We start from the raw sequence: 14,333 nt of genomic DNA, 5'->3' as shown, positions 1-14,333 counted from the left end.
CATCTTGTCAGGAATTGCTCCCAATACGTAGTGTGAACTTGAGCTTTTGTAAGATTTATTGTTGTTGCCACTGTGCTACTTGCTGGAGGCTCTGATAAAAAAAATAAAAAAAATAAATAAAAACCCTGCCTCTAACCAAGATGACTGCCGCCACAAAGAATCAGGGCAAAACAAGACATAAGGAAATAATAAAAGAAGCACCAGCTGCACAGCACAAAATACTAGTGGTGCAGTTTCCAGAGAGGGGGGGGGGGGCATGCAATCACACAAACACACAGGAAACCCCAATTACCTGTGGTAAGAATAGAAATATCAACAATGCCAGTCCTAGGATCTGTGGCAGACTGCTTTAATGCCTCGCGATGAAGACGTTTGGCTTCTTCTACATCAATGGTCTCAACTTTGCTAGAAAATCGCACTTTAGCATGAGCTTCAGAAAGACGGATTAATGACTCCAATTGCCTGGGGTAAGCCGACACCATTCCACGGCCACTGCCAATTTTTCTCATGTCTACATAGGCCTGAAATATAAAAACATGCTAGTAAAAAGCTCCAAAACTATTCCAAAGAGGTGGCCTATAGCACATCTCCCAGCCCCTCAATTTAACACTAGTCTTCTTTCCCTCCCCATGTTCAAAGTTACAGGGGCAAGAAACACCATTTTAGCAAGAGTGCACCCTAACACTTTTAAATAACAAATTTTAGATCTATACAATTCCAACTTTAAATAATGGGTTTTGGTTTTATGGCTCATGCACACTGCAGCTCAAAAAAAAAAAGCTGCTTCTACAGGCTTGAGTTTTTCTGTCTTTTAAAGTGGTTGTAAACTCAGAATAAAATAAAAACACACCTGTAGGACAAAAGGCATAATGAGATTAGTATGCATCGCATACTAGCTCATTATGAAATACTTACCTTAGATCGAGCTATTGCAGCAGGGTTTGCGGGCTCCGGCGTGGGGAGTGGCTGGAACCACGATAACACCATGGCTACTGGAAAACGGAACAGAACTTTGTGTACATGTGCAGACGACGTTGGCACATAGGGATACAGTAAATATCTCCAAAAACAAAAAATTAGGAGATATTCACATAGGTAAAAGTGGTGTAAAGGGGTTTAGTCACTTTAACTCCCCTCTTCGTTAATCTTTGCACACTACAGAGGTTTTCAGAAGTTTAGTGGAAGTGGAGTGGAGGCAGAAAGAAAAAAAAAAAAAAAAAAGAAAAAAATACAGACCACACTGCCTGAACACTCAACCATGTAAAAACGTATTTTAGGGGCATTCTGTAAGTGTAAATTGAGTATAAGGGAATGTTAAAAAAAAAAAAAAACACACACACACACACACACACACACACACACTTATAAAAAGCAAATGCCCATAAACATTAAACCTCTAGTGCAATATGAGCAATATCATTTATGCTGCTTTTTTCTACCAGAGGGTCTGTAATTTTTTGCCACCTAGTGTGCCTGGACCCCTTGCTGCCAACAATTTGTCAACAGCCCGGTCTGGTTTACATTATTATTTCCAAAGTAACTAGAACATGCAATTTACAGCTTAAAACAAATACCTCAATAAGAGCTTGGCTTGCTTCCTCACTAAGTCGGGGATGCACATAAGTTCGGGCATATGCAATATAGTCCTTTAACACTGCCATGTCCAATTGCTCTTCATTTAACTGCTCTTCACTCTGATAGTATAAGGCAACAAGATGGTGAGCCAGGCGTCTGTCATATGCCTCATCTTGAGGGTCCAACATCAAAAATATCAGGTCGAATCTTGAAATGAAAGGGTACAAAAATAAAATAAAATAAAATAATGGCGTTTTAAAACTCTTGCAGACTGAAAACAGAGCAATGATATTCAGCATGATGCCTCGGTTCTATTTTGGAAAACTAAGACGACAGCATTGTGGGCTCTTAGGTAAAAGACCATTCTTTCACCAACACTGGTCTCTCACTAAAGATCTGAGACCACTCTGATGGGTGGTCAGATTGACTAATTCTGATCACAACAGACAATCTTGGCTGATTTTATGAAACAAATCTTTCTGCTTAGCTATCAATGTGCCCCACAGTGAGAACTGACAGCTGATGCCAGCAACATGCAGCTGTTAGAAGTAAAATAGACAAAACTAAAAGCATTTTAAAAATAATGTAATGCAAGAAGAGACAGGACCAGTGGTCTCCAAATTATGGCCCGAGGGCCGAATGTGGTCCTTTGCTTGCTTTTATCTGGCCCTTGGGGCACAATTCTTTCCAATGACAGCAAATATAGGGCACAATGACACCAAGTCCTCCCACTGCCAAAAGGAGGGCCATGATTTTATGTCACTGTCGGGACCTTTTCTAGTCCCACTAGCCAGTCTAGCCCCCCCCCCTCCTCAAGTCTGCAGGACAGTTACACGGCTTTGTTTCTAAAGTTTGACGACCCTTCGTGTACACCATCAGAATCATGTAGAAGCACCATTTCTAAGATGACATGCCTCTACCATCGGCTCTAAAATGGGGGGGGGAGTGTACAGAGTGCCCAAGACACTAGCTTTAGCATATTCACCAGTGTCCGATAGGTGCTGGAGATGTGGCATGCAGGGCTCTTCACCTTCATATTTTGTGGTCTTGCCCAAGAATTAAGCTTTACTGGGCAGAAACTGGAAAAAGTCTTGGATATTACTACTTTCTGGATAGATGATGACCCAGTGCGATGTATACTGCAGACCACCATTAGGGCCTATGAGAGTAGAGTAACCCCCTCACTTGCTGAGTGCTGCCAGAACTTTGATCCTGCCGTTTTGGAAGCAAAACAGGTTCCCGGGGTGGAGTACATTCAATTACAGAAGCATAAGAATGGGACATGCGCCGGTCAGGATTAATATGACAAGCTCCACACGATACGGGGCACTTGGATGCATTTCAAATCTACTAGCTTGGATCACCCATTTCCCACTTGGTACATAGGTTGACAAATGGCAGCAAGGAATATGGCACCCAAAATGTTGCCGTTACTTTTCTGGATTTTATCAAAGCACTGACCTCGGACTGTACACCTGCGTCTTGTATTTTTTGTTCAATTATCCTCTCACATAATTTTTGGTAACTTTCTCTATCCCTTAATGGAGAGGACGTTTGAATTACCGGTAAGTAGTACGTGTATGTTGCTGCTAACCAATAGCTTTTCAGGGTATTTTATTTGCATGCTTTTATTTTTTGACATCTACCTTGTCTTCACGGGATTCGTAAATACTTTGCTTAAGGTCCCCATGTACATTTATGGGCAATGTATGCAGATTGTCTACCCTCGGCTTTACTTGTTTTGTAACGCCCCCTATATTCTATGTGTTTATTTTAACTTACATTTTGAAACATATTAATAAGAAAACACAACACTGTTGTTGATTTACAAGCCATAGGCTCTTGGCTTTAAGACCGAATTGTCAGCACTGTTTGGAGAGGTTGTTAAAGACAATTTATCCCATTCTGCCAAAAAGCAGCAATGCTGCAAAACCACAGATCAGCTATTCAGAGCGACATGTGTACTGGTGGGGGTGGGGTGTTCATTGTACTGAAATACTAACACTCATCTTCTATATTTAAGTAGCATACCTGGATAATAGTGTGTGAGGAAGCTGAATGTTCTCAATGGTTGTTTTCTTCGGATTCCACTGAGATTCTACAGGATTGGCAGCAGCTAGAACAGATGTGCGTGCATTCAGCTGACAGATAATTCCAGCCTTTAAAAAATAAATAAAAATGATATCAATGAAAATCTATGATAAAACACTGGCTAATGGGACCCCATAAAAGTGCACACATTGCTGGTGTGTGCTGAAGTAAACCATGCACATCAGTTTAAGTTTTTCCCTTTTGTTAGAATTATACTGCAATGCATGCAGTAATTTTTTCAGGGCACACCACTACAAAGTATTGGTGCAAACCTCCTTGACAAGGAAAGATCTCCCATGCAGTTGATGTGACAAATCTTTAAACTCTAAGCTGAGAAGCGTTGGCTGCAGTCCACTAGTAAAAGATTAGCTATATACATCTATTCCTTATCTTGCACGCAAATAATAAAAAAATAAAGTGTGTATTATATATATATATATATAAATTTTCTCCATTTTATCAAGATCTACATTAAGTCCTATTCTGGCACATAAAATTTACCCAGAAAAGATCAGACACATGTACTTACCTTTGCTATTGAAAGGGTCTGCTGTTCCATGACTTCATGTAACACTGATCTGGTGCTCTCATTCATTTTGTCAAATTCATCAATACAGCAGATACCATTGTCACTTAACACAAGAGCTCCTGTTTGAAGAACCAGTTGTCGAGTTTCTGGGTCCTTTGTCACATAAGCTGTTAAACCAACAGCGCTGGATCCCTTTCCTGAAGTGTACTGGCCTCTAGGGACAAGGTTGTAGACATACTGCAGAAGCTGAGATTTACTTGTACCAGGATCACCACATAAAAGGATATTAACTTCTGCTCTAAAGTTGCCTCTTCCAGTGTGACTGAAGTCTTTGCGTGTACCACCAAACAGCTGCAGAAGAATACCCTGTAAAAAGACACCAACATTTTTACAGAACTGTCCCTGCCTTTAAATGATATCCAAACAATGCTCTGTTTAACAAATTAAACTTTTTGAAAAATATCTTTAGACAATTTTAATCAAAACACAAAATTCCAGCCATGTTATTCAAACAAAAAAATTGCAGCTCAGCAGGCCCTAAATGTTGTGGCTGCATTAGTTTCTTCTTCAAATTATATATTTATATATATTTATTACACACACACACACACACAAACAGTACATACCAAAAGTTTTGACACCACCTCAAAGTTTTCTTTATTTTCATGATTATGAAAATTGTAGATTCACACTGAAGGCATCAAAACTATGAATTAACACATGTGGATTTATATACTTAAAAAAGTGTGAAACAACTGAAAATATGTCTTATATTCTAGGGTCATCAAAGTGCTTTTGCTTTGATTACTGCTTCACACACTCTTGGCATTCTGTTGATGAGCTTCAACCTGGTGCTTCACCTGAAATGGTTTTCACTTCACAGGTGTGTCCGGTCAGGTTTAATAAGTGGGATTTCAAGCCTTATAAATGTGGTTGGGACCATCAGTTGTGTTGTGCAGGAGGTGGATACAGTACACAGCTGATAGTTCTACTGAATAGACTGTTAGAATTTGTATTATGGCAAGAAAAAAGCAGCTAAGTAAAGAAAGTAAAAACCATCGAGCACTACAAAGAAACTGGCTCACATGAGGACCACCCTAGGAAAGGAAAACCAAGAGTCACCTCTGCTGCGGACGATAAGTTCATCCGAGTCACCAGCCTCAGAAATCGCAGGTTAGCAGCAGCTCAGATTAGAGAACAGGTCAATGCCACACAGAGTTCTAGCAGCAGACACATCTCTAGAACAACTTAAGAGGAGACTGTGTGAATCAGGCCTTCATGGTAAAATAGCTGCTAGGAAACCACTGCTGAGGACAGGCAACAAGCATAAGAGACTTGTTTGGGCTAAAGAACACAAGGAATGGACATTAGACCAGTGGAAATCTGTGCTTTAATCTGATGAGTCCAAGTTTGAGATCTTTGGTTCCAACCACCGTGTCTTTGTGCAATGCAGAAGAGGTCAACTGATGGACTCTACATGCCTGGTTCCCACCGTGAAGCATGGAGGAGGATGTGATGGTGCTTTGCTGGTTACACTGTTGGGGATTTATTCAAAATTGAAGGCATACTGAACCAGCATGGCTAACACAGCATCTTGCAGCGGCATGCTATTCCATCCGGTTTGCGTTTAGTTGGACCATCATTTATTTTTCAACAGGACAATGACCCCAAACACCTCCAGGCTGTGTAAGGGCTATTTGACCAAGAAGGAGAGTGATAGGGTGCTGCGCCAGATGACCTGGCCTCCATAGTCACCGGACCTGAACCCAATCGAGATGGTTTGGGGTGAGCTGGACCGCAGAGTGAAGGCAAAAGGGCCAACAAGTGCTAAGCATCTCTGGGAACTCCTTCAAGACTGTTGGAAAGCCATTTCAGGTGACTACCTCTTGAAGCTCATCAACAGAATGCAAAGAGTGTGCGGAGCAGTAATCAAAGCAAAAGGTGGCTACTTTGAAGAACCTAGAATATAAGAAATATTTTCAGTTTCACACTTTCTGGTTCAGTATATAATTCCACATGTGTTATTTCATAGTTGTGATGCCTTCATTGTGAATCTACAATTTTCATAGTCATGAAAATAAAGAAAACTCTTTGAATGATAAGGTGTGTCTAAACTTTTGAGCATAATATTATATATATATATATATATATATATATATATATATATATATATATATATATATATATATATATATATATATATATATATATATATATATATATATATATATATATATAAAATAAGCAACGACACAAGTAGTGCTATCTATATGGAACCACAATGGTGAAACAGGAAGCAAACATACCTTTTTAATGTCTTCGTGTTCATAAATACTTGGTGCTAAAGCCGAAGAAAGTCTCTCATAAATGTCTGGCTTAGACGCAAGTCCCTTCAACATCTCAATACGCTCCTCTGTGAACATTTTGTGTTCTGTGTCCTCATCAATACCATGCAAGCGCTTGGAGTCAGTCTTCCGGTAATGGATGACATCAATGTGAGTCTTGTACACCGATTTAACATTTCTAACTCTGGGATTTACTCTAATGGGAACTGCTCTGTAAATACCTAAAATGAAAAAAGTGTTTGGTTACAAATGCAAAAATCACATCATACATAGTTTACAAAACTACTAGAATATTAAAATATGTGTAATGTATGGTGTTGTGGCTACTTCATGGGATATAAAGTGTGTGTATATTTTTTAATTGGTGATCTACCTCTAGCTATATTTTTCATTTCTCAACAGGAAGTGAATTTAGAACAGAAGACCATTAAGTGTAAAAAAAAAAAAAAAAAAAAAAAAAACTTAATGATTATCTAGAAGAGAATTAGAAAATAGTCAAGGCAGTTTGTTAGAAGATAAAAGTATACCTGTCACATTCACCCTGTCTCCAGGTTGCACCTTGTCCACTAAGTCATTGTGAGCATACAAAATAATTGTATGAGGGGTCTGTCCAGCTGGCATATCTTCAGGAGACTCTTGTAGCTTGATCTAAAATACACAAAAACAGATGCTTGAAAGCAGAATCAAAACCCTAATTGTAATCCAATGCGTACGACTTAGCGCCAATACCGAGTATATCAGGTCATAAGTGGAGTCGGCTACAATTTATCTAAAGAAGGCAAAAAAACAATGCAACAGTATCATTTATAGTAGCGTGCCAATGCGACGTTTGTTGCCTTAAATGTATTTGGGGGCACCATACTAAAACAAATGGCACTCAAGCACACGGACACGTAATGTACATAGACTGAGCAGCCCCAACCTGGCACAAGCATATAGATCAGGAATTGTGATTTCACCTACTGCATACTTGCACCAGGTCAATGATTTAGAAATATGAAGGACAGCAATAAAATTAAACCTAGTACAAGTTTCTTTGCTTCATCTTATAAAAAGACAATAGCACAAAGTTCAAGTGTGATTAAAAAAAAAAAAAAAAAAAAAAAAAATGTATATACATCTATATCTCACACATCTCTATACATTATTAAAAAAAAGTTGATTTTGTAAGCACCTAGCGTCACACAGGTGGCGATATCAAACCCATCTAATATTGTGTCCTTTAACCACTTCCTGACCAGCGCACGACGATGTACGTCGACAGAATGGCACGGGCAGGCATATTGGCGTACAGGTACGTCCAATATTCAATGCCGCCCTGCCATCGGGAGCACGCCGCCGGCGGCTCGCTCCCGCGCTGGTCGGGACCCCCGTGAGTCCGGTCGCGGGACCCGTGGACTCGATCGCCGCGGGCATCCCCGCCATCGTCTCACGGAGCGGCCGAATGGAGGAAATGCAGAGTAAACAGCATTTCTCCATTCTGCCTAGCAACTAGTGACGCTGATCTCTGCTCCATGTGATTGGAGCAGAGATCAGTGTTCACTAAATGAAAGCCCAACCCCCGCACAGTTCGTAACACACCCCTAGGAACACTTAACCCCTACACTGCCACCCACTGGTTAACCCCTAAAAAAAAAAAAAAAAAAAAAAAAAAGAAATCGCTGATCGCTGCCATTACTAGTAAAAAAATAAAAAAAAAAATTAATAAAAATGCTATAAAACTATCTCTATTTTGTAAACGCTATAACTTTTGCGCAAACCAATCGCTTATTGAGATTTTTTTTTACCAAAAATATGTAGAAGAATACGCATCGGCCTAAACTGAGGGAAAAAAATTTTTTTTTATATATTTTTGGGGGATATTTATTATAACAAAAAGTAAAAAATAATGCGTTTTTTCAAAATTATCGCTCTATTTTTGTTTATAGCGCAAAAAATAAAAACCGCAGGGGTGATCAAATACCACCAAAAGAAACCTCTATTTGTGGGAAAAAAAGGACGTCAATTTTGTTTGGGAGCCACGTCGCACGACCGCGCAATTGTCAGTTATCGCGACGCAGTGCCGAATCGCAAAAAGTGGTCTGGTCTTTGACCAGCAAATTAGTCCGGTGTGAAAGTGGTTAACCACTTAAAGCGGGATTCCACCCTAAAGTGGAACCTCCGCTGATCGGATCCCTCCCCCCCTCCGGTGTCACAATTGACACCTTTCAGGGGGAGGGGGGTGGAGATACCTGTCAAAGACAGGTATTTTCACCCACTTCCGGGCATAGACTCCCGTGGGAGTCTACGCCATTTCCTGCCCTGCCACGCTGTCTGCTGGGACACACACGGGTCCCAGTGACAGCGCAGAGATTTCCTATTGTGTGGCGCGGCGCGGCTCGCGCATGCGCAGTAGGGAACCGGGAAGTGAAGCTAATTCGCTTCACTTCCTGATTCCCTCACCTAGAATGCTGACTGCAGCAGCCGAGCGATCGATCGGCCTCGGCATCGCTGGAACCCGGGACAGGTGAGTGTCCATTTATTAAAAGTCAGCAGCTGTAGTATTTATAGCTGCTGGCTTTTAATAATTTTTTTTGGTGGAATCCCTCTTTAAGGACCAGCCTCGTTTGGAGATTGTGGTGTTTACATGTTTTGCTAGAAAATTACTTAGAACCCCCAAACATATTTTTTCTAACACCCAAGAGAATAAAATGGCGGTCATTGCAATACTTTTTTTCACACCGTATTGGAGTAGCGGTCTTAAAAGCACACTTTTTTTGGAAAAAAAAATATATATCTATATCTATGACAGCAGTTAAGTTACAGGAGGTCTAGGGCTGGTATTATTGCTCTACTGATCATGGCGATACCTCATGTGTGGTTAGAACATAGTTTTCATATGCGGGCACTACTCGCGTTTGCATTTGCTTCTGCATGCGAGCTTGTCGGGATGGGGCGTGTTTAAAATTTTATTTTTTTGTTTCTTATAATACCCTTTATTTTTACACAATTTAAAAACGATTGTCACTTTTATTCCTATTACAAGGAATGTAAACATCCCTTGTAATAGAAAAAAGCAAGACAGGACCTCTTAAATATGAGATACGGGGTCAAAAAGACCTCAGATCTCATATTTAGACTAAAATTCATTAAAAACTTTTTTTTTTTTTTTTTTAATGGCCCTTTAACAGCTGTGGGTGGAAGTGACATTTTGACGTCGCTTCTGCCCAGCAATTGTATGGAGATGGTTAGGGGCCATCCAGTAAGCGTCGGAGGGAACCAGATTGCGGCAGGAGGGTGGCCCTCTCCCACCACCGATAAAAGTGATCTCGTGGTGAATCCGTTGCAGAGACCACTTTTATCTTGTAGTGGACCGCCCGCTGAAGACGAGGATACCAGAGTTATGGCAGCTAGCTGCTGCCATAACGATACCCTCCCTTCAAACAGCCGCCATAAATCTGCGGCAGGCGGTCCCCGTAAGTGGTTAATGAACAGAAGAGAGAAAAATAAAAAATAAAGTTGAACATTTTCTTCCTGTAGTAAATCAATTTTATTTTATCACAGCTGACATGAATCACTGCAGAACGTTAGCTGAGGCTTTCAGGTAGATACTGTACGAATACTGTTCATACGCAAGCTTTTAACATTGCATTATGTTGGTGCAACTACAAACTTGCTCCTAATAATAAAATGCATCAGGCTGATTGGAAACTTACCATTTGTTTGTCTGAAAACATGGAACGATTATGTATCAGAGCCATGCTGTGTGTAGTGTTGCAGTGCTTGCACACGGATGGTTCTGAAATACGGCCACGATCTACTTCCACTCTGGTAGTAAAAGAGCAGACCTGACATTTAAAGAAAGCTTCTTGCATCTCTGGGATAATCTGAGAAGTTCTGATGACCATTCCTCCAATTGTAATGAGCTGATCAATATCTAAAAAAGGAAGACAGAGCATAGTGATCAAACCATTTATGAGGTCTGATTACACAGTATAAATATAGTGCTATAAGTCTTGAAGATACAAAGCAATCAAGGAAAAAAAAAAAAAAAAAAAAAAAAAAAGAGTCTTTGTAAATCAGGAAATCTTAGTTCCAAAAACAAGCCAACGAACAGGAAAATCAATCCGTTTTACAAATTCAGTGAAATTATTTTTTTATTTGTTAGAATAGGACCTATTCGGTCATACCTTTGGTCTGCTGTGTATTTATTTTTTATTAATAAAACTGTCGACTGCTTAACGGTACGTTGACGATTGGAGTCCTCTTTTGTTTTCCCCTTGCTCGTGGCCGGGAGGCCCGAGCGTTCTGTGTTTCACTACAGGTTTGCACACTGAAAAACCTTGGCATCCGACGATTCACTGGGGAGCTTTAGATAACTCCAGGTATACAGGGAGATCGGACGGCCACTTTGTCTTTCTCTACAGTGACCGAGGAGAAGCAGGACGTACGACGGTTTCTGGAACTCTTCGATCTAGGCTGGTTACCTTCGAATGATCCACATCTATCCACGCCCTCAGTAGTACAGAATGGAATACACGCAAAAGAACCCTGCAGAGGGCTGTCTGCTCGCGCTAACGACTCCGCTGGTTTGGAGTCCACCCATTGCGGTAAGAGTCAAACCTTTTTTCAGATCTGGATGTGATAGTGGCAAAGCCAGGAAGATTTCACTGAATTCGTAAAAAGGATTGATTTTCCTGTTCGTTGGCTTCTTTTTGGAACTAAGATTTCCTGATTACAAAGACTCCTTTTTTTCTTGATTGAACTTCACACAGGATGTTTGATTGATTTGTATTTTCTATGTGATTTGTATTGAGTTTTTCACTTCAACTTTCACGTATATTTAGCGCAACTTTATGTATAATATTTTCTGATTTGATCCATATTTTGATATTAGATGGTTTTTAGTTGCAGCTCTCAGGTTTGCCCCAAGCGCAATATTTTTGTTTGTTTTTATAAGTCTTCAAGGATGTATTTGAAATTAAATGTTTAGGATTTGTGTTCAGTGTTAAATGTTTAACACATTTACATTCCCTTCAATGGGTTTCTAGACACTACAATCCCAAATCCATGTTTCCTAACACTTTAAATAGTTTGCTTGGGACAATCTGACCCGAATGAATTATTTCCTTTAAGTCATGAGATTGCTAGGAGTGCATATTACACTTTATGTGGCATCAGCTGCATACATTATATGGCACTGTACTCCAGCGTCGTCTCAGGAAAACCTCCCATCTGCTACCAGCAGTGCTTCTCAGCCAGAGGAAGCAATACAAGGCTTCCTCGTAATGTCTAAGGTGATCATATCTGCCTACCTCTCTACTTTAACCAGAGGAAACCTCATTCAGAAAAGTACAAGATTTCCTTGGAATAGCAGAGAATCAATTCCCCAATTTAATTTCATTCCAGCAGATGGGTAGTCTCCCAAGATGCTGCCAGAACACAGCATTAGAGTGCTGTATGCTGCCAATACTACACACATTATGATACAGCACTCACAGCAACTGTATTTAATCATTTTGGCCAGCTTGCTTACAAAAATGATTCAAGTTTAATAAAACACTGACTTGGACTTGAAGTGCTCTGCTGAAAGCCTGTTTAGCTGCGAGTGCTTATGTGATCTTAATCAGTGGACTGAGATATCCACCCCGGTAGTTCAGACAGGGCAAAATAAAGAAACTGTTTTCTATGTAGCAAGACCACAATGCTCCTTGAACTGATCGATTTAATTTTTGGGATTAAAGCCTTCTTACCTTCAGGGTTAAGACTTCTCATGTTCCTGGTTTTAAGAGCATTATAAGGCCTAACTTGAATCTGATGCTCCAGGATAGAATCTGGGTAGCGCTCAAAAAAAAGCTGATTGACTGCCATGTCAAAAGTTGGAATAACTTCCTGTTGAGGGTGGAGAAAGTGTTAGATTCCGCTTTTGAAAACCCTAGACTACAATACAGTAGTAGCCTGGCATAAAAAGCAAGTTAAATTCTATGAGGAAAAAAAGTCATTACCTGTGGATAGCATACCAGCTGCCTGTACAGATCTTGGTCAAAGGTCCGAAGATGGTCACAGTCGACATTCAAAAATGGCTCACCAACCACATTGATCTAAGTATAAAAATATATATTAAAATATATTCAGCCAAGAAACCGATAACTCCTAGGTGAACAGCCTGCTTAAAATGACAAAAGCATAATAGAGAGTGATACCAACAGCAATATTCTCTTCAACACACCGAACGTTACATGGAGCCAAGTAGTTTTCCTATGTTCCTAATTAAGCATTCGGTATAAATCATACCATACCTCTTCCAATCGCTGCATGTAAATGGGTTCATTCAAATCCAAGCCAACATTGTCCTCCTCTTTGGCCGAGGGATCAATAAAACGCTGTATGAACCGCTAAAAGATTACAAATATAACAAATCAGGATTCTACACTTTAGAAAATGCTGTACTTACAAATAAATCACTCCACGACACTACTAATGGCACTTTGGCCAAAGAACAGTTAACCCATAGTTTTCATGCGATTAGCAGCACTTCCCTTAGACTTCAATTATGTGCTATGGTTTTGGTGCGCCTACAAAAAGCACACCAAACCATGGGGACACAACTGGAGATATTAGAAAAGTACTGCTATAACACGTATGAAAACTACAGGACATCTGAGCTTTACCCAAAGTGCAGCAGGGCAGTGTGAAGCCACCCTAAGCAATCATCCTCAAGTCTGACAGACAATATACTGTTTCCTATACCACTTCCACTTTACAAATGGATCAAAAATATGCTCTTACCTGAAATTTCTCTCTGCAGGTGATAACATTGACATCTGTACCCCAAATAACCAGCTTCTGCTCCATAGATTGTTCACTTGTAATCAGTTCTTCAGCAGCAGGCTGCAGGAAAAACATTTTAAATGAATGCAACTACAGAAATAATCACTAAACTATAGTCAAGACAACAGCCAAAGTCAACCCCTCTCACCTGGTCAGAATGTAAATCCACTTGTTTAAGTTTTCTAGCTGACCCCAAATCAGGCCTTTGTCTGGCAGGAGTACCTCGGATGCCACTCCTTGGTGTACCTTCCACTCTAGAACTTGGGGTTCCATATGTCAAGGGAGAGCTTAAGTCAAGTTCACTCTGGAGTGCTGCAAAATACACAAACATTCCATGTTAGCCAAAAGACAACCAGAACACCATTTGTCATTCGAAACATAAGGGAGCGGTCTATAGAAGCAGCTTTAAAATGGAACTATAAATTCAGGAGCTGCTATAGACATGTTACTTTAGACTTATCTGTAGCATACTTTTTTTAACCTCTTGCTGACCAGCCGCCGTCATACTGCAGCAGGTTGGCACAGCTGCACTAACAGTCCTTGGTGTACGTCGGCTGCTTTAAGAGCAACCGGGGACGCGTCCGCCGGCGATCGCTCAGAGCCAGAACAAAAATTAAAATGCCATAAATATATCCCCCATTTTGTAGACGCTATAACTTTTGCACAAACCAATATATGCTTATTGTGATTTTTTTAACAAAAATATGTAAAACAAATATTAGCCTAAACTGATGAAGAAATTTGTTTACATTTTTTAGGGGATATTTACTAAACTAAAAATATATTTTTCCCTCAAAATTGTCGCACCTTTTAGTTTAAAGAGCAAAAAATTAAAACTGCAGAGGTGATCAAATGAAAGCTGTGTGTGTGGGGCGTGTGTGTGTGGGGCGACACCTTAAATTGTGTACGTCGTTGCATGACCGTGCAATTGTCAGTTAAAACAACGGAGTGCCATATCGCCAAACATGGCCTGGTCAGGAAGT

The 14,333-nt window shown here is 40.2% G+C and overlaps 1 protein-coding gene across 1 annotated transcript in view; it reads right to left on the bottom strand.

Moving 5' to 3' along the window:
• Positions 1 to 14,333, bottom strand: part of MCM4 (minichromosome maintenance complex component 4) — a 39,633-nt gene that overhangs the window by 7,656 nt on the left and 17,644 nt on the right. Inside the window, exons 4-15 of the mRNA XM_077492663.1 lie at positions 13,499 to 13,662; positions 13,309 to 13,410; positions 12,819 to 12,914; positions 12,525 to 12,620; positions 12,273 to 12,411; positions 10,236 to 10,456; positions 7,068 to 7,188; positions 6,502 to 6,761; positions 4,196 to 4,561; positions 3,607 to 3,734; positions 1,575 to 1,782; positions 293 to 521 (exon numbers count right to left, since the gene is read on the bottom strand). Coding sequence (XP_077348789.1) covers positions 293 to 521; positions 1,575 to 1,782; positions 3,607 to 3,734; positions 4,196 to 4,561; positions 6,502 to 6,761; positions 7,068 to 7,188; positions 10,236 to 10,456; positions 12,273 to 12,411; positions 12,525 to 12,620; positions 12,819 to 12,914; positions 13,309 to 13,410; positions 13,499 to 13,662 — 2,130 coding nt within the window. The remainder of the gene's footprint in view (positions 1 to 292; positions 522 to 1,574; positions 1,783 to 3,606; positions 3,735 to 4,195; positions 4,562 to 6,501; positions 6,762 to 7,067; positions 7,189 to 10,235; positions 10,457 to 12,272; positions 12,412 to 12,524; positions 12,621 to 12,818; positions 12,915 to 13,308; positions 13,411 to 13,498; positions 13,663 to 14,333) is intronic.

This window comes from Lithobates pipiens, unplaced genomic scaffold (assembly GCF_037356315.1).
Source record: "Lithobates pipiens isolate NorthernLeopardFrog02 unplaced genomic scaffold, aLitPip1_a1.2 Scaffold_19, whole genome shotgun sequence".
Lineage (NCBI taxonomy): Eukaryota > Metazoa > Chordata > Amphibia > Anura > Ranidae > Lithobates > Lithobates pipiens.
Note: the sequence above shows the minus strand (reverse complement) of the source record. Positions and strands in the feature narration are given on the sequence as shown.